At 41.2% G+C, this 24,312-nt stretch overlaps 3 protein-coding genes across 3 annotated transcripts; 1 reads left to right on the top strand and 2 right to left on the bottom strand.

Moving 5' to 3' along the window:
- Positions 1–10,883: 10,883 nt before the first annotated feature.
- On the bottom strand, positions 10,884–14,060 carry LOC127763084 (alcohol dehydrogenase-like 6). Its single transcript, XM_052287671.1, has 10 exons — positions 13,774–14,060; positions 13,538–13,674; positions 13,406–13,452; positions 12,980–13,302; positions 12,719–12,801; positions 12,559–12,634; positions 12,418–12,479; positions 11,916–12,011; positions 11,671–11,832; positions 10,884–11,326 (listed from the first exon to the last, which is right to left on the bottom strand). Exons 1-10 carry the CDS (start codon positions 13,814–13,816, stop codon positions 11,210–11,212), a joined length of 1,146 nt encoding a protein of 381 aa, XP_052143631.1. The 5' UTR covers positions 13,817–14,060; the 3' UTR covers positions 10,884–11,209.
- Positions 14,061–14,311: 251 nt separating this feature from the next.
- LOC127763083 (uncharacterized) lies at positions 14,312–19,827 on the bottom strand. Its single transcript, XM_052287670.1, has 10 exons — positions 19,525–19,827; positions 17,772–18,012; positions 17,501–17,587; positions 17,240–17,409; positions 16,679–16,821; positions 16,413–16,590; positions 15,706–16,303; positions 15,394–15,506; positions 15,068–15,311; positions 14,312–14,776 (listed from the first exon to the last, which is right to left on the bottom strand). The coding sequence occupies exons 1-10, from the start codon at positions 19,725–19,727 to the stop codon at positions 14,549–14,551; spliced, it is 2,205 nt and encodes a 734-aa protein (XP_052143630.1). The 5' UTR covers positions 19,728–19,827; the 3' UTR covers positions 14,312–14,548.
- A 1,955-nt stretch (positions 19,828–21,782) lies between these two features.
- Positions 21,783–24,209, top strand: LOC127763950 (uncharacterized). The gene is made up of 6 exons (XM_052288757.1): positions 21,783–21,959; positions 22,063–22,133; positions 23,068–23,116; positions 23,198–23,304; positions 23,555–23,634; positions 23,711–24,209. The coding sequence occupies exons 1-6, from the start codon at positions 21,911–21,913 to the stop codon at positions 24,000–24,002; spliced, it is 648 nt and encodes a 215-aa protein (XP_052144717.1). The 5' UTR covers positions 21,783–21,910; the 3' UTR covers positions 24,003–24,209.
- Positions 24,210–24,312: the final 103 nt, after the last annotated feature.

Raw genomic sequence — 24,312 nt, forward strand, 5'->3', positions numbered from 1 at the left:
GTTCGATGGTTGGCTTTTGGGGTTGACAAGAAAATGAGTAAACTCATACTTGTTGGAGCATGAGTAGAAATGATATATTTTTTGACAAATCACCATCTATCTCATATATGTAGGTAATATTGAAGGCAATATATTAGCTCCGATTTTGGGTAAAGCTGCAAAAGCGTGAAGATGATGGAGAGTTTACGAAGGTTGCATGCCGTAAACTGGAGACAACGGTTATGCAAATATTTGCGAACCATGGATGGAGATTCACAAATAGACTTGAATAAATGTGTGCTCCTTTTCTTAGTTTGGTTTTTTTATTGTTCCGTGTGTTTAATTTTATTTGAACTTCACCCGTTGTTTGTATGATTCCTTATAATAACTGGCTGTAGCTCTAATGAGTAAAGGCCGGAATATTTATTCCATTATCTAAAAAACAGATTCGTCTCGCGAACTAGTCGCAATATGTGTAATTAATTAATTTTTAAGCTTATCTTTAATACTTCATGCATATGTTCAAATGTTTAATGTGACGAGGTGAAAAATTTTAGGATGAGATTTAAACATGGCCTAAACAAAGACACTTACTCTGTAAAAAAAATAACCTAGAAAGGTATATGATTTCTCCTAGTATAACAAATCTAGACCTTTCTAGTTTTAGGTTGAGTAGGCCACACTAGCTCTAGTAGTGTCCCAGCGGAGGAGTACTGCCACAGTTCTTCCCCTTAATTGCCTAGGACTGGCAGAGCCGGGGACAGCTTACGATTGAAGAACCGGGGGCGCAGTGAAATCGAATTGCATTTGCATGTGCACTTTTGTGTGACGGTGTAGTGTAGTACTCCGTATTGATTAGCAGAGCAGATTGGGAAGTTGATGACGCTCGAGGCGCAGATCACGGTCGCCCGCTCACAGTAAGTACTACTGCTGCTTGAATTCTCTGTTCTCTCCACAGCCACTGGTTGAGATCGCCCGAATCGTACCAAATTTGGTTTTAGCAAGATTAAGGGGATGTTTACGTTGATGTCATTTTTTACCGCACCATTTTTTTAGTTGTTAAAAAAATATCTACGTTTAGTTTATTGCTAAATTTGGTAAATATATAAGAAATCTCGTTAAAATTTTAGCAATATTACCAAATTATCAAAATTTTAGCATTACCAAATTTTAGTAAGCTTTATTTTAGCTATAATCTAAACAAGCCCTTAAGAATTGAACCGGCCGTACGGCGTTGCTGCCAGATTATTGTGAGAAGATACTCAAATTAGTGGTAGTGTTGTCTGTTTGCATAGAGTTTTGCTACAGAATGGTGGAGTATTACTTACTGCTGGTAATTTGGACGTATGCCTGCATGCCCAATTAATCCCGGTGCGGCTCTTGTGTTTCTGGGGAGCTACTGTGTTGCATTCACCAATCAGATTGAGGTGTTCATATGTCTTGATCACAGGAAGAGCAAGTTAGCAGGTTCCGTGATTTCTGTCACTAAAATAGCCGAGTACGAAATTATTAAACGGAAGCTACCACTAATAGCAGAAGATATACTGATTGTACGACGAACCTGAGCAACAATGTTGCAACCTGTTAGTATCACATAATCCAGGTAAAGATAAGCATAACAGGCAGCCAGCCCAGTCCCAAGTCCCAACACAGAAAAGCGAAAGTGTAGCTCGCTCGCTCCTTCTCTTTCTCTCGGATTTAATTTGGCGACAGTTGAAATCAAATAAAGTGAGCACTGTTATTCTGACTTCGAATTGAGGCAAGAATGTTCCTGGCTTCCTGCCTTGACAAGGAGGTGCAAAGAAAGATGATTCCACAACCAAACTCTGGTGACCTTTTTTTTTGTAGTACCAACTAAATATTTGGTTTTCAGGCCATGCCATTCCACGCTCCAAAAGTTCTTAGCTTTCTCTGTCTGATTTTAGCCCGTCTTTTAACATCGGATCGTTTGGAAAAAAGCACGGATCAATTGAGATGCTTTTGGAGAACACATGATAAACGATCTTATCCCTGGCGGCCTTAGTACTCGAACCTTTTTTTTGGTGGAAGGATCATGTTCCTGTCCCTCGCTAATGGATAAACGAGTGGCTTGGAAGGGCCAAGAACAAATATATATGCTGCTGCCCGTGCAACTTGAAACAGTCATACTTCTAGGTTGGACTCAGATTCGGTGACATTGTGTAAGCATGTCACAATGTGACATTCGGTGGATCTCAGCCATCCAATCCCCATCCAATGACTGCCTTGATTGGGCCCGCCTACAGGTCAAGAAAATCCCCAATCCATCCACCACGGCGGGAGACGGCGCCCCAATCCATCCATCCCGCGCGCTTCGCTGCCTTCGTTCGCCCGCCGCCACGAGCTGGGAGGCGCGCCGCCGCCGTGACTCGCCGGGCTCGCCGCGAGTGGGGAGTGGTCCAGGCGTCCGCCGCGGCCGCGGCCGGAGGCACGTGGAGTCGGCCGGCCTCGGCCCTGACGTCGACGAGGTCCGGCCGCCATTGCTCCGCCTCGAGGTCGCGATTTCCCTGACGTCGATGAGGTCCGGTCGCCATTGCTCCGCCGGCCCTGACGTCGACGAGGTCCAGCCGCCATTGCTCCGCCTCGAGGCCTCGAGGTAAACGTGGATGAGGTCCGGACGCCATTGCTCCGCCTCTAATGCTTAGCTTGCTGCAAAGCCTTGACTTAATTTCTTGCTGCAAAGCTTGCTGTCAATTTTTTTAGAAAATAACATCACATAAACTCTACATGCTTCTTCCAAGACAAAGATCATGGCCAAACAGATATCAGCTCATGTGCAGTTGATGTACTGAGTAAATACACATATTTGATTGGGAGATTAAGGTGAAATCAGAAGCAAAGAGAGAACAAGGTGTTAATGAAGCTTTATAACTTCTTCAAGTCCCAGCAGGAAAAGAATAGGATGGCATGATGACATGATGTAACACATGAACTGAAACACTTTGAGATCAGAAAACACAAGAGTTCGGTTGCAGTTTCAGGTTTAACAAGAGAACATAAGCAATGTATGCGTTTCCATCTGAATGGAATGCAATACTACAGAGGTTAAATATATAGTACTAGTACAGAATGTGATTTGTCTATCAGCTCATGTAATCTTTTGAGGGTCCATTTCATTCTGCAGAACTAACAAGTAAATTGCAAGTATGTAAGCATCTCAAACTATGTGCTCCGCCAACGTCAGGATCTTCAGATGTTTCTTTTTCATGAGTTGTTCACAAGGACAATGGCATCCTCGCTTCATAGCAGCACGGACAACCAGCACGCCGTCAGCGCCTCCGGCTGCGGCGGCACGGCAGGGCCCCAGCCCTGGCCTCGTGCGGCGGTTGTCCAGTCTCCTCCCTGGCGGCGGCGAGCCTCCCAGCTGGCTCGCGGCGACGGCCAGACACGGGGAGGCGAGCTCGGGCGCCTCGCGCGGCGGAGCAATGGCGACCAGACCTCGTCGACGTCAGGGAAATCGTGACCTCGAGGCGGAGCAATGGCGGCCGGACCTCGTCGACGTCAGGGCCGGCGGCCGGCCGCCTCCACGCGGCACAGCCGGCCGCCTCCACGCGCCTCCGGCCGCGGCCGCGGCAGACGCCCGGACCACTCCCCACTCGCGGCGAGCCCGGCGAGTCACGGCGGCGGCGCGCCTCCCAGCTCGTGGCGGCGGGCGAACGAGGGCAGCGAAGCGCGCGGGATGGATGGATTGGAGCGCCGTCTCCCGCCGTGATGGATGGATTGGGGATTTTCTTGACCTGCAGGCGGGCCCAATCAAGGCAGTCGTTGGATGGGGATTGGATGGCTGAGATCCACCGAATGTCACATTGTGACATGTTTACACAATGTCACCGAAACTGAGTCCTTCTAGGTTGGTAAGCAGGGCAAGATATGGATAGACACGGCATAAGCAAAACATTAACTAGTAGTAGATGAATACGTAACTTACTATCAAAATCTATTATTATATTATTAAAGGAATAGAAAAAGGAGCCTCCACGTTCGCTCTCATGGCCTAGAAATTCTCACATTAATCGGAGAAAAAATAAGCAGAGTCCATATAGAAATACAATTTAGAAATAGCTTAAATTCAGAATTAAAAAATAAGGAATATTAGAAGAGGATACTAGAGTCCACATAGAAATACAATTAGAAAATAACTGAAATTCGGAATTAAAAATAAGGAATATTAGAAGAGGAGACTAGAGTCCATATAGAAATACAATTAGGAAATAAAATAAATAAGGAATATTAGAAGAGGATACTAGAGTCCATATAGAAATACAATTTAGAAATAGCTTAAATTCGGAATTAAAAAATAAAAAATATTAGAAGAGGATACTAGAGTCCACATAGAAATACAATTAGGAAATAATTGAAATTCGGAATTAAAAATAAGGAATATTAGAAGAAGAGACTAGAGTCCATATAGAAATACAATAAGGAAATAATATAAATTTGGAATTAAAAATAAGGAATATTAGAAGTAGAGTATAAAGTCCATATAGAAATACAATTAGAAAATAATAGAAATTCAGAATTAAAAAATAAGGAATATTACAAGTAGAGTATAGAGTCCATATATAAATTTAAAACTAACTAAAATTCAGAATAAACATAATAAAATTAAAAGTAGAGTTTAGAGTTCGTATAAAAATACAATTTACAAATAACTAAAATTCAAAATTAAGAAAAACATGGGAAGAAGTGTAATATAGAAATACAATTTAGAAGTAACTGAAATTTTAAATTTTAAATTTTAAATTAAAGAATATTGAAAGATGAATTTAGAGTCCACATACAAATACAATTAGAAATAATAAAAAATCAGAATTAAAAAAATATTAAAATACAATTATAGAGTCCATATAGGAATATATATAATTTACAAATAACAAAAATTGGATATTAAAAATAATTAATAACTAACACTTATATAAAATACAATATGAATATTACACATTAGTAGTTTCGTAATTTAAAATTATATTTTTATTGTAATATATTTTAATAATATAATGAGAAAACATATATGCTATTATATAAGAGAAAATATAATGATGCTAGCAGCGCAATCTGCGCGGACCACCGTGCTAGTTTAATTTAATTATGAAGATAGTTTAACAGAGACTATTAAAAAGGGCGTGGCTCCAGGAATGTCCGCTCATTTTTTACGTCACTTAAAAGTAAAAAAATATATCATAATATCACTATCTGATACGTTACTTTACTTATGCAAATTAAAATTTAACTTACACAAGTAAAAAAATGATAAAATTGGAAAAAATAAATAAAATAGAACTCATAATTTAGGGTTAAATTTATTATTTGTTTTCTAATTATATAAGTCAAACTTGAATTCGAAATTATATGGACCCTGTCGGTTGGTCTAGTCTTATTATAAGCCATAACGGCTTATTAGCGATTAAAAAATGATAAGTGAGTAAAATTTTTGTATATATGTTCCTAGTGATTGAAAAGCTAAAGTTAAAAAAAAACTATGTTGAAAGAGAATCAAATTCAAATTCAAAATTATGTTTTAAAATTCAAATTTTGGCTTTGGCTTATAAGCCATAGAACAAAAGATGAGGCTAGAATACTACTTTCGTCTCAAAATATAAACATTTTTAGCTATGAATCTGGATAATTGTGTGTCCAGATTCATAGCTAAAAATTGTTATATTCTGGGATGGAGGTAGTAACAATCATATAATATGATTATTGTATTATTTTTTAAAAAAAATAATTGATTTTGAAATTACATGCACAAGTGGATGCTATACTAAGTTTGTCACAATTCACCGTACTTTTTATGCCACGCTTATCTAAGTTGTGGCTTACAAAAAGTGAGCCACAACTTAGCTAGTAAAATTAGATTGTACCACACTTTGGTGAGTTCATGATATGTGGGACCCAAATAGATGAGAAGTAATCTTGCCACAAGTGTGGCTATGAACCAAACAATAGGCTAACTTGGTTAAACTTGTCTAACATAAGATGTGGCAATCTTTGGTAAATTTTAGGAGCAAACCAAACATCTTTTTCACTCAAGGAACAAAAACTCATCTCCGTTCGAGATCAAGAGATCAAGTGGCACTTGATTGAGGAGAAGAATTCCAAGAAGTTGAGCAGATCTGCAAGAGCGGCGGCACATGCAAGAATGCAGAAGGCCGGGTCCCCTGTGGAACACATCAAGGCTAGGCAAGGACAGACAGGCACCGGTAAAGGTCAAATCGACGCGAGCGCGCGTTGCCGTGCGGGCTGCGGGCTACGGCCGGAGCCCGGAGCGGATGGCCGTAGGTGGTGACATTGGCTGTCCTGCACTCCTGCTACTGCTAGGGTGAGAGTGGGGGAGCGCTCTGGGACCAACCCCGTTGGTTCAAAAAAAAATTGGTGTGTTTAGTTTTTTTTTAAGTTTTTCTTAAATATATGGACATACATTCGAAGTATTAAACGTAGACTAATAACAAAATAAATTATAAATTATACATATAAACTGCAAGACAAATTTATTAAGTTTAATTAATTTGTTATTAGCAAATATTTAATGTAGCATCACATTGGTTCAAAAGATTCGTCTCGCAATTTACATATAAATTGTGTAATTGGTTTTTTCCCATATTTAATATCTTATGCATGTGTTCAACTATTTGATGTGACGTTTTTGGTCATTTTTTTTTAATTTAAACAAGGCCTCTATCTAGATTCATTTTAGATAGAGTTATATCTTTAAAAATATCTAGCCCTAAAAATAAATTTAGACAACAAAGATACATGTGTGTTTAGATTTATTGTAGATTTAAAATTTTTTGGACAGTAATAATAGACTAGTTATTTTCTTTTTAAACGGAAAGGGTAGAGCTCTAGTACTAGTCTACGAGACGTTTTGGATGCACTTCGGCTCCACCGCCCAAATCCACCCCGAGATCTAGCGCGCCCTTCCATCCAACGACCCGCGCCCCAACCCCAGACATGCCGATGACTCTCCTCCGTCCAGTCCTCCTCGGCCATGGCCTATGGATTCCAACGGTCCTACTCCTACCAAGCTGTGGACTGTGGAGTGCAGTAGATCAGCTCATCATCAATCATATCCATGGGCCATGGCCCTCGTTGATTGAGCTTCTTTTTCCTTCGCCAGAAAAGGCATGTAAAGAAAATGGGACGCTATCGGTTAGAGCAAGTTTAATAGTATAGCTAACTACCAGCTCCAATTTATCTATAGCCAATCTAATAGCTCATTTATACAATAGTTACATACTACACTATTAATACCTGGTCCCACCTATCATACACACACTGTGTCTTGGAGTCCGTGCTACAGCTAGCTACAAATCTGTAGCCCGCTGCTCTTCTCTCTCTTTATTTATCTCCTTAAAATATATTTGCAGCTGGCTTATAATCTGCTGTTGTACCTGCTCTTAATGTCACACGATCCATGCACGCCATACTTATACTCCCACGGTAAAGTCGCGTATGTACTGTGCCTGTACTGTACTGTACTGTACTGTACTAGTGTCTACTAGCATACTTACTAGTGTAGAACGGCATGTTATGTATACTCGTGCTTGGAGGCCATCCCTAGCACTCCCTCCGTTTCCTTCCGTTTTGTCGGAGGGTGAACTCCTCAAACGAGGGACCGTAGAGCCCCTTTCCAGTTTGGACCGGGGACACGGGTGAAAGATCGAGGATCAATGGAAAAAGAGAGGGGGATCGGGCCCCTCAGGAGTGATGGAAAATGCAGATGGTTTAGACATGTTCGGGTCGTTTCTATATGTGGTTGATCTTGGTGGAAGAAATACAAGAGTTTTTTGTTTTTTTTTGGGATTCGTCCCCCACTCCACTGGGCATGGATCTCCTTTTATATCTTAAGGGGTTACCACAAAGACCCAAAACCTAGCTTTAAGAGTAAGGAAAACATTCTTTATAGACAATTAATGCCTAACTTGTCTTCGGACGTGCGGAACCATGCGCGCCTTACCGCAGTATGGGCACGTCCCACCACACCGAACGACACGGGCGGACACCCGCATCATTCCTTCTTTGACTAACAACGAGTTCCTCCCGTCCGTTCCCACCGGTCAGCCATGACCACTTTGAATGGACCGGTACGAGGGGATTTGGTCTGGATCCAAACGAAAGACAAAAAGCCCATCATTAATGGCGATTTAGACGGAGCATGGCGCAGGCCATGCTCCCTGACAGCAGTAGGCGCACGCGCGAGGCGCTCTGCCTGCGATCACATCAATCATTCCGACTTTGGGCGGCCGAGTAGTGTGCCTACATGCCGCATTTAATGCGACCTATCGCGCCAACTCCTCTAATAAATGTAGTGGGTTGGCGCTGGACACGCCCGCCCAAACCATGCACGCGTGGCCGTGCATGGAGGGGGTCGGGGCGGCCCGACCCCTTTCGTGGGGTACAACCAACACACCAGCCCCGGGTGCAACCCCTCTCAGGTCAGAAAGCACCACGTGGGCTTGAGGCGGCCTTTTTCCCCTGTACGAAGTATCCCGGGCCCATATTATCTACACGTTTCATATTATAAATTGTTTTAATTTTTTTCTAATCGAACTAAGTATGATCAAGTTTATAGAAAATTTTAGTAACTTCTATAACACCAAAGTTTCACTATAACTAAAATTTAATATATTTCGATAGTATATTTTTTTAAAAAAAAATATGTTATATTTTATTATAAACTAGGTTAAACTGAAAGAAGTTCTATTAAGAAAAAGTTAAAGCGGTGGTAGTTTTGAACAATTTGGCGTGTTCAGACCCTTCATTCTGTGCATGGTCTTCGTGTTCCTACCAAACAGCACATCAGGTGAAAAAGGCAGGGACCAACACGACAGTGCCATAGTGGAATCTTTGCTGTTACTCTTTCTTTCTACAGGGTCACGTACTCACTTCAGTGTTCAGTCTTCAGATGTTGTACGAGAGAAGCATTTGTTTTTCTCAGCAACGTTACAAACGCTCGGGCCTCGGTATTATTGTCCCTCCTCCGAGACGGTTGCTGTATTCATACACACCGTGCCATTTGCTGACTTGCAACCGGAGCTAGAGAAATGGCTTTGCTTGTGCCTACGACGAATGCAAACAGTTGGATCGATCGTTTGATCGCGCAGGATGAGCACGCGCGCGCGAGATGGATCTGCGCATCGTGGGATCGATGGTGATGAGCTTGGGGGGTGAGGGTCTTCGTGGATGAGGTGAACACCTTCCTCCACTGTGGACCAAGCACCGGTGGTCTCCCTCGCTGTACTCTCGCTTGCCACGGTGAACCCCTCTCTCCTTGTGCTTCTGATCGCACCGAGTGCTAGGCCTCCTCCGTGCTCGCTGCCTGCAATGGGCCCGTTCCTCCTCACAGTCATGCCACCGCCCCCCGCTGCGTAGAAGAGGCATGAGCAGGGTTCGACTTACCGTACCGCGGTTACCGGTCTTACCGCGGGGGTACAGTAATATAAATACCGCGGTAACCTCCTTAAATTTAAATGAATTTAAAAAATAATTTGAATTTTTGATAAATTTTGCACGGTTTCGTACGGTTTTTCGCGGTTACCGCGCGATAACCGTGCTTACCGCCGGGGCGCAATAACCCCGCCCCCGGCGGTTTGGGAAACCCTGGGCACGAGAGGCCGGGCCAGCCAGTGAAAAAACATGGGGGAGAGAGAGAGTAGGGTAGAGAAGGAAGAAGAGAGATGGAATTTGATGACTAGGATGCCAAGGGGGCCTAATGGACGATCGATCGCCAGGGCGATCGCCCCCCCCCCCCCCCGCCCCCGCTCCCTTCTCCCCTTCCTCCAGTACACCAAAATTTTTTTTTTAAAAAATAAAAAGTTAGAAAAATTTATGTATAAAAAAATTGAATTCAAATTCAAATTTGAATCGGGTATGTAAACTTTTGACTTATAAACTTTGGATCTATAAATTTTAGGTGTATAAACTTTAGATGTATAGAAATACTATATATAGAAAATATTTGAATTATTTGAATTCAAATTCAAATTTGAATCGGATATAATTCAAATTCAAATTTGAATCGGGTATATAAACTTTAGGTCTATAAACTTTAGGTGTATAAACTTTAGATGTATAGAAATACTATATATGAAAAATATTTGAATTCAAATTCAAATTTGAATCGGATATTTGAATTCAAATTTAAATTTGAATCAGATATAATTCAAATTTAAATTTGAATTGGATATATAACTTTAGGTCTATAAACTTTAGGTGTATAAACTTTAGATGTATAGAAATACTATATATAAAAAATATTTGAATTCAAATTCAAATTTGAATCGGGTATATAAACTTTTGACTTATAAACTTTTGGTCTCTAAACTTTAGATGTGTAAACTTAAGGTGTATAGACTTTAGGTGCATAAATTTACTAAAATAGGAAAGTAATACGGTGCCAAAAAAGGAAACTAGGTGGAGGGAGGGGGGAATCGATCGCTCTGGGCAACGCTCAGTAGCATTTCCGGATGCCACATCAGTGAATACCACTATCAATACTGTTTTAGGAGTTAAATTACATTGGTTTTAATAGTTGAGGGGTCAACATAGTTGGTATTGCAGTTGAGCGGTATGGATCAGATTGGATCTACATTAAGGGAGTAAGAGTGCACTTATTTCCTTGTTATAGTTGGGCTGGTCTTGGTCGCGGATTTATTTGGGCCTAGCCTTTTGCCCCTGTCGAGAGATGCCATTGGGATCAGATAGGCCTCCAGCCGACGCTCAATCTGTGGCCATTTCAGCAACGACGACAAAATCACATCATAGAGGCAGAAACGGCTTTATTCAGATTGGAGAAAACTTGCACATACGATAATAATTTTCAGAATAAACTTTGTTAAGCATGAGCAAGAAGCAGATACTCAACTAAAAAAAATAACTTAGACGGATGAAAATCAGTGAATGTAATTTCATTTCCTTTACGCTGTCCTTCAGTTTTACATGATTCATTTGAAGCAGGAAGCTCTGGAAGAAGATAGATCTTGGCCTATACATGGAACATCAATACAAAATTGCAGTCATTACAAACTAATTTTACAGCAAGATAAATAGCATGAATAATTCTTGAGATAGGTACACAAAGTTAGACAGCATCAAAACTTCCAAGGTGGAAACATAGAATGATGTGATAATCTGATTTGCTGATGAAAACTTCACGACTGAGATAAAGCGAAAAAATTGTAGAGATACGATAGCACTTAGTTGTCCAACCCTGTCACTGAGGCATGTGAATCACACATCGCAAACACTTGTTTTCTAGCATCAGTTCAAGTGCCTTGTTGATGTCATCGAATGACAAATCATGTGTAACAAGGTCATCAACTTGGATTTCCTGAGAAGAAGTAACATGATATCAGTCAACATTCTACCCAAACAATATTTGATATCAGAAAAGGTGAAAGACCTATATATTGGTAAAACAAACAAGGTATTTTTTGTATGTGTCACATTAACTAAATATATTGCTATGTGATCATTGACCAAACATCCAATATGACATCTTGTACATAAATGCTATTATGTTCGATTGTGATAACCACTTCGCACCACAGTAAAGGATAATCCATTCACACAATTACATATGATGAAGTTCAGCTTCTTAATTTAATATTTTTAACTGAAAATAGAATTCAGTTTTATTAGGATGTTTGCTTCTACAACACATTGTCTCCGTACCTTGTTTGCATACTTGTCCACTAACAAAGGTAGATCAGATTTAGGTCTCCATCCTCCAAACAAAGACCCCTTCAATGTTCTTCCAGACAGAAGTAGTGCATAATGAGCAGAAACCTCTGGCTTTGCTTTTGGCACACCAAGAGTTACAGTCAGCCCCCAACCCTAAGAAGACCAAAACATGAGAAGATAATATATCTGGGCAGAATAGGTGGAATTGTAGTGCAATGGAAAGGAATAAAAATTACATCAGAACATGATTGCAGTGCAGTCGACACTACTCCTGTATCACCCACGCACTCAAAAGAGTAATCTGCACCTCCATTGGTCAGCCGCTTCACCACCTGAAAGTATGAAAACAATGTCTTTATGCTGTGTATATCAGGGATATGATCAAGATTTTAGAAACTACCAATTGGACACCAGTGCAACAGGAGCTGTTGACTTATTTTCCCTCAAAAATTGGGTCATGAAACATGTAATTATAAGAGCGTACTGGCAAAAGCATGTATTCAAAATCTGTCTGTTCAACACAGTGCCATATTCTAATCCTACTATTTAAGGCCTGAACAAATGACTTCTAAGGTCTTGATTTATTTATCACGATTCCATTTCTAGTTCACAATCTATGATTTAGCACAACAGTTTGTTTGTGCAAAAGGAATACCAACACCAAATATGCAGTTTAGATAAAATTGTAAACTGCGAGTGATCAGCAGTTCAGTTTTCTCAGCAAACATGATGATGTACCTGCTGAACAGGTTCATTCAATTCTTCTGGATTAATAAAATCTGTGACACCAAAAGCTTTCCCTGTGCCATGAACAAAAGTAAGTATATGGGAAAAAGTCATAATTGAAGTTTAGATTGAAATTGCAAGTTTGCAAAATACCCTTTTCTTGCTTTTCAGGATTAGTATCAACACCGATAATTATAGAAGCCCCGCGCAGCTTAGCACCTTGAGCAACCTAAGTCAGGAAGATATGAGTATAAATATTACATTTCCTAATATGCTTTCATTAACTAATAGCATAGCCTCTGTAGAAACTTACAGAAAGCCCTACAGTTCCAAGGCCAAATATAACCACACTCGACCCCTTTGAGATATCAGCAACCTTCCAGGCTGCACCAAGCCCTAGTGAAATACAAAAATGAACGAAGACATGAATGATCAGAGACACGGTTAAAATGCGCAGAAGTGCAGAACAACATAGCACACCTAATTCTTAGCATCAGTAAACCAAGTATAAGCTACAGAAAGGCGTGGAAGATAAAGTAAAAACACTGATGCCATCTGAGCCCTTAAAATTCACCTGCAGATACACCACAGCTCAGCAGGCATATCCTGTCCATCGGCACGGTTGGGCCGACCTTCACCGCGCAACCGGAGTGCACAACCGTGTACTCGCTGAAGCTTGACACTGCACAGTAATGGTACACAGGTTTCCCCCTGAGCGAGAAGCGGGTCTTCTGATCGCTGTGCATGACACCCCTCCTCTCCAGGCCGAGCTTCTGGCACATGTTGCTCTTCCCTGAAACGCAGTGCTTGCAGCTCATGCACTCTCCGATGAAGACGGTGAGCACATGGTCTCCCACTTCGAACTCGGTCACACCTTCACCAACACTCTCAACCACACTACACATCAGATCGTTCCAATGTCAGTGTTCCGAGCAACTTGCGAGACATGGCGGCAACAGCAAAAGAGACTGCTAGATCAGTATATATAGACTATACAGACCCGGATGCTTCGTGCCCGAAAATTCTGGGGAACAGATCGGTTTGAGCCTGCGTTTCGGAAACAGCAGCAAAATCGATGAGCGCATCAGGAGTATCGGGCTGGATGGAAGCAGAGCTAGAGAGGCCGGCGTACCGTGGATTGCCACTGGGTGACGTCGCTGCGGCAGATGGAGGTGGAGACGACCTTGACGCGGATCTCCATGGCCTCCGGCGGCGCCAACTCCACCTCCTCCATCACCAGCGCCTGACCGGGCGCCCACGCCACCGCCGCTGCACGCAACGCAGGCATATCCCATCCACCAAAATCACCACCACAAAACCACGCAACGGAGCAGGGAGTAACTCGGCCGAGGGGGGGCTCGTACGTACCTCGGCAGGTGATGGCCGCCGCCGGAGACGACGCCGCGGCCATTCCGGCAGGCTCGCGCGGCGCCTCGTACCACTGAACAAAGGCTAGAGTAGTTGCGGACGGAGAAGTCAAACCGCCGGATTGCTCCTTGAACCCATGATGCGCACCACCAAATTAGTAGGAAGACAGGGAGGGGTAGGTAGGAACTCCCACTACCTACCACAGTTGCTACCCGCCAGCATTGTGAAGACTCAAAACAGCCTCTGTAACATCATTGTGCAATGGCTTCTCCAGGGCACCTGGAGATCACTTGGAAACCAGCAATTTAGCATCCAGAGTGTTCCCCTATCCAGATGAACCAAAGCAGCACCACTTTTTTATCACTTAAGATTGGATTGTAATATCAATACTGAAGGACGCATCATTAATTCATGATCAATACAATAAGATTAACTTCATTTTTTTTTCCTTTTTAAACTGATTATGTCCATGTTTATCACCCAGATTTGTTCACAGAACTCAGAAACTTGAATGCACAGCAAAAAGTTACACAATCAAGGAAAGAAAATACAGCATTAATTTGTTTTCGATCATATATTTGTACAGTGTACACTCATAGCAATGGCACTATGCATTGAATTGATTACTAGTTTGGCTAGCTTTGATCAGTAAGAATATCTCTGTAACAATGAGGCAAGAGGGTTTGAGATATGTACAGGTTAGCTGGTCAGGTGAAAAATGGGAATGGGAAACAGGGAAAATTGTGAGCTCTTTGCAACAGCACGGAGCACATTGTCATCTCTTTTTCTTGCTTTCGTTGGGTTTGATCATCTGCACAGGAGCGGCTGGAATGCGGGCCCACCACTCTCTAATCCGCCGGCGGAACTTTTCAGTGTTCTGTTTCCTTAGCGGCATCTCTCTTGTGTACACCTCCAGGACTGCAATCAGGAGCAGATGTCTCCAAGGTACAAAGATAAGAAATGCAGATGCAGCAAGAAATGCCACTGCGACCATTTCAGTTGTCTGCATAAAACAAAAGGAGATTAGCAGTTGGTGGATTAATCTCCTGTAAAATTCAAAACTACTTCATTTACAACGCTGTGGAGTAATCCGTAAAAACGGTTGAGAAGGTACAAATAAATTTCAAAGGTCAGAGCTTCAGGAACAAGTTCTTAAACAGTTCATGTCTGATGAATCAAATGATAGTTCATCATTTGTGTCAAATTGGACAACAAACTATAGGAAGTGCATCTTAGATGTAAAGAAATTTTTGAACCGAAGGAAAGCAAATATACTAAACAACAAAAGACATACCTTTGGAACAGCTGCAAACAAGACAGCTCTGAACTTTAGAAGAACAATATTTACAGACTGTAGAGTTTCTTCCAACTTGGATATAGCATCCTGCAAGGTCAAGATTTGCTCAACAGGATTTTTACTTGGAGGAGTTCTTACTTCAAGCACTCCCAATAATTGCTCCCTTCCATTGTACTTATGCCAGAGCATAACAACAGCAAATGCCAAAAAAAATGAGGGCAACATGTAAGCAATAAATCCCCTACATAACAAAAAGGAATATGTTAGGCAATGAGATATTTCTAAGCATACTTTCTAAGATCCAAAAGTCACAAAGAAATTACCTTTGAATAACATACAGGGTAAAAGCTAAGAACAGAAATGATTTCAGAGGATCTTCCCACTTGGTCAATGAGTAAGTGAGTTTGACTACTTGAATGAATGGGAAAAGTAACTCCTGGAATATAAGCGCGATCCATCAGAACTCAAATCACAACAAAGGTGTATGATATTGTAGTAGACATCTGGGTGATACTAAAGTTCATGAAATTGCACCAAATAACTAGTGAAACGTGCTATCTTTTCTTGCTGCACTCTAGAAACCATTCAATCCCAAACCAATAAGAACAATTTAAGTTGATTTATCACCAAAGTACCTGCATGAGGGCAAGATTTGCATCCACACCTTCCACCTTTACTTGATCTATAGTTGCACGTGCTGCATCTATTCTCTCAGAGTAACAAATTGACTCTTCCAAAGCAGCCTCTAGAGATTTTGTTACACCAAAGCAAACAGCACAAAAGCTTATCTCACTTTGAGCTTCATCTTTTCTCTTCAGTAATATAAATCCCATTCTAGAGAGAGCATATAATGAAAATGGTAATGAATGGTTCTGCAGCCTATTGTCACCGGGTGACTCAGTCACCAAATGACTCAACGAAGTGTCCAACAGTTGAAAGTAGTTATCATACAAGGCTTTTAAGACCATGTCTCCTTTTGGAAGTTTTTCTGCTAAGCTAAAAGTGAGTGTTGTCTTAAAGTGAGAAGGAGAAATATGAAAAGCTTCTTTCACAGCAGAGTATCTCAAGATGCCCAGGATAGCTTTTGAGAGTGCTTCCGCTCTCTGAACGTTTTCAAGATTGAACTTCCTGATGAATTTATTCACCTGCAATACTTCACGAGCGATTGCTAACCAATAGTCTCTTCGTGAGGGACCTCCTAATTCAGGGAAGTCAAAATAAATTGGCTCTGTTCTGCAAATAATGTATTGTTAGTTCTGATGGCAACCCATAGAAGTATAATCAATACTTAGCAAAACAGAAATTGGTCCTATTGGAGAATCATTCCCCTTTCAATACTTACAAAGTGCTTGATTTGTACATCACAGCCTTATCAAACAGGCGAACACCCAATGGCCCAGTAAAATCACGCTTGATAACCTGATCAGAATCTGTTGCTAAATCATATTTAACAATCTTGTCACCATAACCCACTTTGATACTCTGAAAGTAAAGAGCATGAGTTGTAAGAATCAATCTTCCTGCGAAAAAGAATGAAAACATCAGTAACTTGCCAAAATGAAGCACGGTTGCAAATTGAGAAATCAAATGCAAATTTAACTAATTCACCTGGCCATGCTGATATTCCAATGTGTTGAAAAACAGGATGAATAGGCCTGTCTCCATCCATAGCTAAGATACATTCCCCAGCATCAAGATGAAAACTTGAAGCAAGCGGTGACTGCAATATACCTTTGACAGATCTGAATACCCTGTACGTAAGAATAGCAATAATACTCCTCTCAGTGTCTTTATTGACTCAATCACAACGATAGATTTGAAGCAGAAAGAACTACCAAAAATCTAGAACCCCCTCCCCACGTATTTTGTCACTAATATCCAAGATACATGTGCAACATTCACCAGTTTTGCCCAACCAGCAATTCAATTATCTATAATAAATGACCAGTTATGTTCCGGAAAGAAGATCCATTCTACAACAGAAGACCTACTGCTGTGAAACTCCATATGCAGAGAGTTAGAACACGGATAGTTCAACTCAACACAATCACTCTTTCAAGTTTTCAACGGTCATTACAAGATAACTATGCACAGATTCAGAAGACATTGACAAACAGAAGTGAAAATGAATTTTGAGAGCGCAATAATCTAATAAGTTGTATTCCTTACTTGTCTAAACTTTTGATATACTTGTCAAACACGAAAAAGTGCAAGCGGCCACCAGATGAACATGTGAGTGCATCGAACAGATTGTGGACAGTAACCAAGTCAGCTATTATAGGGCATGAAGGTGCTATTCGTGCAAAAGCACCTAAGCCAACTGTCTTCTTGTCATTGACCTGAAAATGGACCGCAATTGATCATGTGTGTGCACAGTGAAGAATTATTTCCAGGTTAGAAAAAGCAATGTAGTTTGTAAACAGAACTAACTTGAACCGCCAATCTTGTGGAATTTGCATAAAAAATTGATCCCTCGTCATCATCTTCAATATCCACAGTTGTACGCAAAGCAGAATGCTGACCATCATAGCACAATTAGAATGACTGCTGAACATCGTAGAGTAAACTCATACATTGTGAAAGTTTTACACAAAAAATGCAGATTTGGCAATATTTTTCCCTTTTGCTGAAATATAAACATTTTGATAAAACGAAGAAGTAAGAATATTACAAACAAACTACAGAAAGAAATGTTTCTCACATTTTCTGGTAATTCATCCTCAACAACAGCACCTGGGTGTTCCCACGCAAGCATCATATCAAACATTAAACGGCGAAGATTCTTATCAGCCAAATGATCTGGACGTGTAGTTACTTCATGGAGAGCTTTGTGGCAGCAGTACTCTAAAAATTCCTTTGCATATGTATTGGACTCCTTACAACTATCGGGATAGTCAACTTCAAAGTTTTGCTGCAAGGTTTCGGTTGCAAGAGCAAGAACCCTGAAAATGTTAATTTGAGAAGAAACTTGTTAGAAGTTTGTCAGGCATAACAAGAAATTACAACTTAAATCATATAAGAGTGGTCAAACAAAGCAGAAACATGATCATGTCAGTGTATTTAAAAATTAAAGATAACTACAATAGACAATAGTAAGCTATGGAAGTTGATCCAATTGTGGCTAGCATATGATTCTCAGTACTCCCCTTAACAAGTTAGCATGAGTGCTTGATCAGTGATTATTGCATTAATTAACCATCCTGCAACGCTACAGGTTGTTGCCTTTATTTGTTTGTGTTCTGTTGACCTCCTTCAGACCTGTTTGCTTTAGATAAGTAGAGTGTTGGCTGAACAAGATTAATTCAGAGCTTAATAGTAAATAATCTATGGTTGATTCAAAGTTGAAGAATAAATAATCCATGGTTAATTTAGTGTTTAAGAATAAATAATGTAGATAATCATAGTTTCTAGATCTCTTAGGCACGGGTCAGCAATCAAATAAGTTTCTGTCAGGCATAATCATCAAAACTCATGTGAAACTCAGGCATGCAATTTTCTCGGGCACAATACTCAGGTCACCAACCAAACAGGCCCTATATATATATAGGGATCACATGCTCACAATGGCCAAGTGTCCAGAAATAAAGAGTAAATTTCACAAAACTACACGTTTTGTAGTCCAAGTTGCATAAAACCACACACACTTTGATACTTAGCACTTAAGTACATATATTTTGGTAGTGTAGTTTCACAAAACCACACTATCGATGAATGGATTCACCCGCGAGATGACGTGACTGTTTCACCTAGGATGAGGACATGGCATCCTATTACCAGCCATCGCACGAAATTAATAGGATGCCACGTCCTTATCCTTGATGGAACAACCACGTTATCTCATGGGTGAATCCATTCATCGATAGTGTGGTTTTGTGAAACTAAACTACCAAAATATATGTACTTAAGTGCCAAGTGTCAAAATGTATGTAGTTTTCTGCAACTTGAACCATAAAACATGTAGTTTTGTGAAATTTACTCAGAAATAAAAAAAAGCTAATATTACCCTCACCATTTCCAGGAGTGACAATATTGATCCTATGGAGAGTATGCCAGTACATTGAAATCAAGTCTATCGGCCTTGAGAATATAACTATAGAAGCACGCTACTCTTCTATTGGTAAACCAAATCAATTTACCTAATAAGCAATGATGGATTAGCATACACTGATTTTAGCATCCGCTGAGCAAACCAGCAAATATACGAGTTAAGTTTGGGTCCTATGCAATCTCTGGCAGTTCAGTACTATTTCAGCGTGATCATGCGGGGTAGAGTAATGCAACCCACACCGATCGAGAGCACCCAGATCGGCCGAGCTAAGCGCTGCCGTCGTTGCGGATGAGCAAAAGCAAAACAGTCACTAAATGGATTGGATCAACCTCCATCCCTCAACCCCAAACCCCGAGTGGAGTAGAGAACAACAGATTCGTCGCCCCGGAACCGGATAACGGCGTACCTGGAGCAGCGGGAGACGACGGAGTTGGCGATGGAGGAGAGCTGCGGGATGCTCCGGTCGCCGGGCTCGCCGTCGGCGGACGCCGCGGCGGCGGAGGAGGAAGCGAGCAGGGCCGCGGCCCCCGCCGCCGCCCGGCGGGTGGAGAGCTGGGCGAGGAAGGTGCGGATGGGCTTCTCCCGCATCCACGTCTCCACGATCCCCATGCCCGACGGCGCCCTCGCGCTCTTGCTTTGCTTCAACCGGAAGCCTCTGCTTCGGGGGCTTTTTCAGCCGGGCAGCGGCAAGGAAGCCAGCCAGCCTCCAGCCTCGAGTTGTTTTATTTCCGCTGCCTCGTTCAGTCCGTGCGGTTTCTCTGTTGCCTCTCAGCGGTTTCGAGTCAGTTCTCCGTGAGGAGAGGAGACGGCCATTGGCTAAAACCACCAATCCCCAATAATAAGATGGGCAGTCACCGGTTGACTCTGGTGGTCACTGTATTTCTGGGATTTACAATTTTTTTTAAAGACGGCTGTTATAAAATGGGATCCCGTTGCAACAGACATATTAACTATTCTCTTGCACAAGTATTACAGGTATCAGATCCTAAATATCACAGGTACCGGGTAACATGTATCACAGATATCGGTACCATGCAGCTGGTACCACAACAGGTATCATGTATCAGGTACGGTCTCATAGAAGGGTATCTTGTTCCAACAGGAAACTGTCTAGGTTTTCTATTTTTAAAAACCTTTTCAATTTTTATTTTTAAAAGTAAAACATCCTAAAACTTATTTTCAAACCTAAAGCATTTTTCAAGCTAAGATAACACTGACAATGTTTATTTTTGGCGCACCTAAAAAGTTTAGATTTTAAAATAAGTTCTAATATTATTTATTTTTAATTAAAAATAAAGAAAAGTTTTACAAAATAAAAAAATAAACATGCACGGTGAGACTACACAAGATATTAAGATATTAGTAGATATGAGTTAACAGGTCAGATTCTCGTGCCTCATTCCCACCTGTACAAACTAAATCTTTCCACTCTAAATCTTGGATGCAAAATTTTTCCCTAACCTGTACCCACGGTCGAATAAGATAGGGATAGGACAAGAGGCAACGATACAAGGGAGAGTAGAGGTTTGTCGTGAGCGTGACTCGTTGAACCCTCCTAGTTGTCTCCCTAGATACAGGTGCGGTATGTGTGGCAGTAGAAAATACATCTAGGGGTTGAGCATGTCCGAGTAGGATGGTTCTATACTAGGTTTTGGATTTTTAGTGCTAGACTGCTAGTTGCTTAGACCACTTGAACTTTTTGGGGCTAGGGTTAAGGATGTTTTTACCCATGAGTTAACAGGTGGTGACAAACCCAAAACAAATATTACGTGTGGTTCTATTACATGCTAATGATTCAATTACTGAGTAAGATAGGCATAAATCAGTTCGAGAAGGACAATCTATTTAGAATCATGTGCACTCAAGAAGATATACATTGGTACACCCCTATATGATGAGTATGGGTGGCCAAAGAACAGACACAGACCCAATCACCCTACGGGTTAGGGTTGGCCTATTTCTTATATAACGTATAATAGAGTAAAAATGCATCAGGATCTAATTCCATAAGTAGATAAGGGTTTGTTTTGCTAACCCAAATCTTCCTCTTGAAGGCCACGAAGACACGTAAAATCCTCTGAAACACATAATTTCATAAGACTTTCAGAGTTCATCTCCCATGAATTCGTTTTGAAGATCCTCCATGTTAGGAAACGATAGGCAAACAAACGATAAAAAACAATAGATCAATCATAGATGACACGATATTTAACGTGGAAAACCCTTCCAAAGAAGGAGAGAAAAAACCACGGGCACCAGCCAGCAAAATATCTTCACTATATCAGGGTAAGGTTACAACGCCGCACGACGGTTTACAAGAGGTATATATATGAGGTGGGACCCTAAAAGGGATTACGATATGATCCGGCAGGGCCTCCACTTCGCTCTAGCAGAAGCTGGTTTTTATTAAGTGCAAATGAATTTGGATCACAACTCAACACTCCCTTCCAAAGAAAAACCTAAAGTTTATCTCTAGAAAATGCGTTATAATTAGATTTTCTGCCAAATATGCTGAGATGGGTGGCTTCAAGCTGGGCCATGGCCCATGTGGCCTTCCATAAACAGGCCCAGCCTGAGGCTATAGCGGATGATTCCGGCCTGCCTAACATCATACCCCCTTCGTCTCGAGCCTGCGTGGATCGCCTCTTCTCTTTATTCCATCGTCACTTCGGACAAGCGAAACGGGAAGCCCAGAGGCATCAGCCAAGCCACACGTCTCGAAGTTTCTTGTAACAGGAGCTAGGGTTAGGTCTCCGAGCCTCCGACCTTCCGATTCCTCTCCGCCGGCAGCCATGTCAGGTCGCGAGGTCCGCGAGTACACGAATCTCAGCGACCCCAAAGGTTTGCGATTCCGGCGCATCCTTCCTTCTTCCCGGTTTATTATTCTCCCCCATTGATGTTCTGTGCGCTTTCGGTTGTTCAATATTGATTTTGGGTTCTGCAGATAGGAAGTGGGGGAAGGGGAAGGACAAGATTGATGATGAGGACATCACCTTCCAGCGCATGGTCGCAAAGGTTAGACCGGATCGTATCGCTAATTTCTGGCGTTATTTAGATAGGCTTGTGTTCTAGCGTTTTCTCGTTTAATATAACTGCAAACGTGTTGGAGATTATGGTATTGTATATCGGTGAAATAGGCTGCTGCATTTGTATTTTGTAGGTACCTTATTATATTTAGGGGGAATTTTTTTTAGTATTTCCGAGCTAATTAGGTGATATTAGCTGGCGCTTTTTTAGTTGAATGCTTAAACCTCATGATTTGGATTTTGAATACGATGGCCTTGCTTGGCTTGGTGCATATGGCGTCAATCTGGCTTTACATATGTTTTGTGCATTTCTGCTCTGGTGGACTATTGCTTAGTTTACACATATTTTTTGTGGAACAGTAATCTCCAGCCTTTTCTTTTGTGCTCAGTTCCTTCAGCTTGATTCAGTTTTCGCTATACCCAACCCTGAATAAGCTAGGTGGATTGTATAAAAGTAACTTTCAAGATCGAAAAATAGTTGTGGTGGAAACCTAGTGCATAAACACCATAACCAGTTGGAAATAAATGGAATCAGTTGTTTTTGAACTTACAAATTGTATTCGTATTATGTTAATTTTTCTCCTGAATTTGAGTTGCTCATGACCCACCTCCATTAGGTACTTTGCTTGCGTTTAATCTGAATTCAAGGGATACTTGGCTGATTCCTATGTGTTGAATTAATAGGACAAAAAATTGCCTTTGCTTGAAGTATCTATGAAGATGAATATATATATTTAACTGTTGAAGCAATAGCGCTTAAATTGGTTAATGGTTATGGGCAATTGTAATGATTTACCTTTTCTTTTTTCCTTTCGAAAGCTTGCTTTCTTATCGGGTGCTTCCCACGGGCATCTATGTGCAATGTTCTGATAACATGCCCTGACAGGGATTTTGGCTCTCTACTTGGCGGTTGATGACGACAGATGCAGGAGGTTGCTGGTGAACGGGGAGGTTACCTTCATGGGCGAGGAGGTATTTCATGCTCTCTGTTTTTTTGTATGAATCTGTGTAGGTTCCTCATTAACTTTGTTTTATGTGTCGATGTTTTTTCAGCATTGGACAGTGATGATTTACTGTACCTAAAAGAACAAATGGAAGCTGAGGAAGACGCAGAGCGTCTTCTTCGCCGTACTGAGAAGCGTGCATTTGCTGCTTTTAAGATATCCTCTTCTTTTAGTCATAGCTTATGTTTTGCATAGTACAGTTTCATGAAAAAAAAAAGGGACTATTAGCTCAATATAGCTCAAACCAGTCTTATGTCAAATTGCTTTTTTTTTTCCTTTTACATAATTACCTAATTTCCATTCACAGGTCAAAATAGCAGTATAGCATGATAGGAATAGCCACCAACCTGTGTTTTCTATGTTAGTTTCTATCAATCTCTTTGAGTTTCTTTAACTCTGACATCACAAAGCAGCAATTTTAGCTGATTCTACACCTGCTGTTCCTGCGGCTCTTCGAGTCGAGCCTAAACCTAAAAGCGATATCAGGTAAGCTGTGTGTAACAAAGGTTTTACTTCCATCTACAGTCCGTTTGCTTATTATGGGCACATGTTGTCTGGACAGGCAACAAGATCTCTTGAAGAATATTGTCGGGATCAAACCGAAACGGACAAAAGTTAGCAGCCCTTCACAACCAGCAGAGAACGATAAACCTAAGCAGCGCCCAGAAGATTCTGTCAACAAAGTGTCCTCCCCCCAGAGCCAATCAGGATCCAGGAAGGAATCATCTCAGCGGGACGGGGCAGTCAGTTTTGAGAAGCCTTTGTTGAAACCAGTTGAACCGAGAGAGTCCAAGCCACAGAATGCAACTGGAAGCTTGCTCGGTTTAGCTTACGAGAGTTCAGATGAAGAATGATCATTGGTTTAGATGGAAAGCAGAACTAGTGTGTAGATTGTATATTAGGCATTTTGTACTGCTTGCTAGAGCATGTTTTGTACCTGGATTTGTTAAAAGCTGCTTAAAGCTGTTTTTTTTCTTTTTTACAATTTTTCCTATGTAAACAAACGGTTGAAATTGGACGGAACTCATGGTTTAAAGTTTACATGCGTACTTAACTCCTCCCTTCCCACCCTTCGGAATATTGTTAATCATTGTGGAAACTCGAACATGATTGCCGTATGTAATTGCATGGGATGGAAACAGAACTACTGGCCCTGTCAACAAA

Source organism: Oryza glaberrima, chromosome 2, assembly GCF_000147395.1.
Source record: "Oryza glaberrima chromosome 2, OglaRS2, whole genome shotgun sequence".
Classification (NCBI taxonomy): domain Eukaryota; kingdom Viridiplantae; phylum Streptophyta; class Magnoliopsida; order Poales; family Poaceae; genus Oryza; species Oryza glaberrima.

What these genes read in the sequence shown, in the direction of transcription:
- LOC127763084 (XM_052287671.1), bottom strand. Translation starts at nt 13,816, where the DNA reads ATGGCCGCGGCGTCGTCTCCGGCGGCGGCCATCACCTGCCGAG. An exon ending in TTGGAACTGTAGGGCTTTCT is followed by an intron (nt 12,635 to 12,718) that starts GTAAGTTTCTAC and finishes TTCCTGACTTAG; the next exon opens with GTTGCTCAAGGTGCTAAGCT. An exon ending in TCCTGAAAAGCAAGAAAAGG is followed by an intron (nt 12,480 to 12,558) that starts GTATTTTGCAAA and finishes TTCATGGCACAG; the next exon opens with GGAAAGCTTTTGGTGTCACA.
- LOC127763083 (XM_052287670.1), bottom strand. Translation starts at nt 19,727, where the DNA reads ATGGGGATCGTGGAGACGTGGATGCGGGAGAAGCCCATCCGCACCTTC. An exon ending in CCACAAGATTGGCGGTTCAA is followed by an intron (nt 17,410 to 17,500) that starts GTTAGTTCTGTT and finishes GTCCATTTTCAG; the next exon opens with GTCAATGACAAGAAGACAGT. An exon ending in CAAATCTTGCCCTCATGCAG is followed by an intron (nt 15,507 to 15,705) that starts GTACTTTGGTGA and finishes CTTATATTCCAG; the next exon opens with GAGTTACTTTTCCCATTCAT.
- LOC127763950 (XM_052288757.1), top strand. Translation starts at nt 21,911, where the DNA reads ATGTCAGGTCGCGAGGTCCGCGAGTACACGAATCTCAGCGACCCCAAA. An exon ending in TTACCTTCATGGGCGAGGAG is followed by an intron (nt 23,117 to 23,197) that starts GTATTTCATGCT and finishes ATGTTTTTTCAG; the next exon opens with CATTGGACAGTGATGATTTA. An exon ending in GTGCATTTGCTGCTTTTAAG is followed by an intron (nt 23,305 to 23,554) that starts ATATCCTCTTCT and finishes CTCTGACATCAC; the next exon opens with AAAGCAGCAATTTTAGCTGA.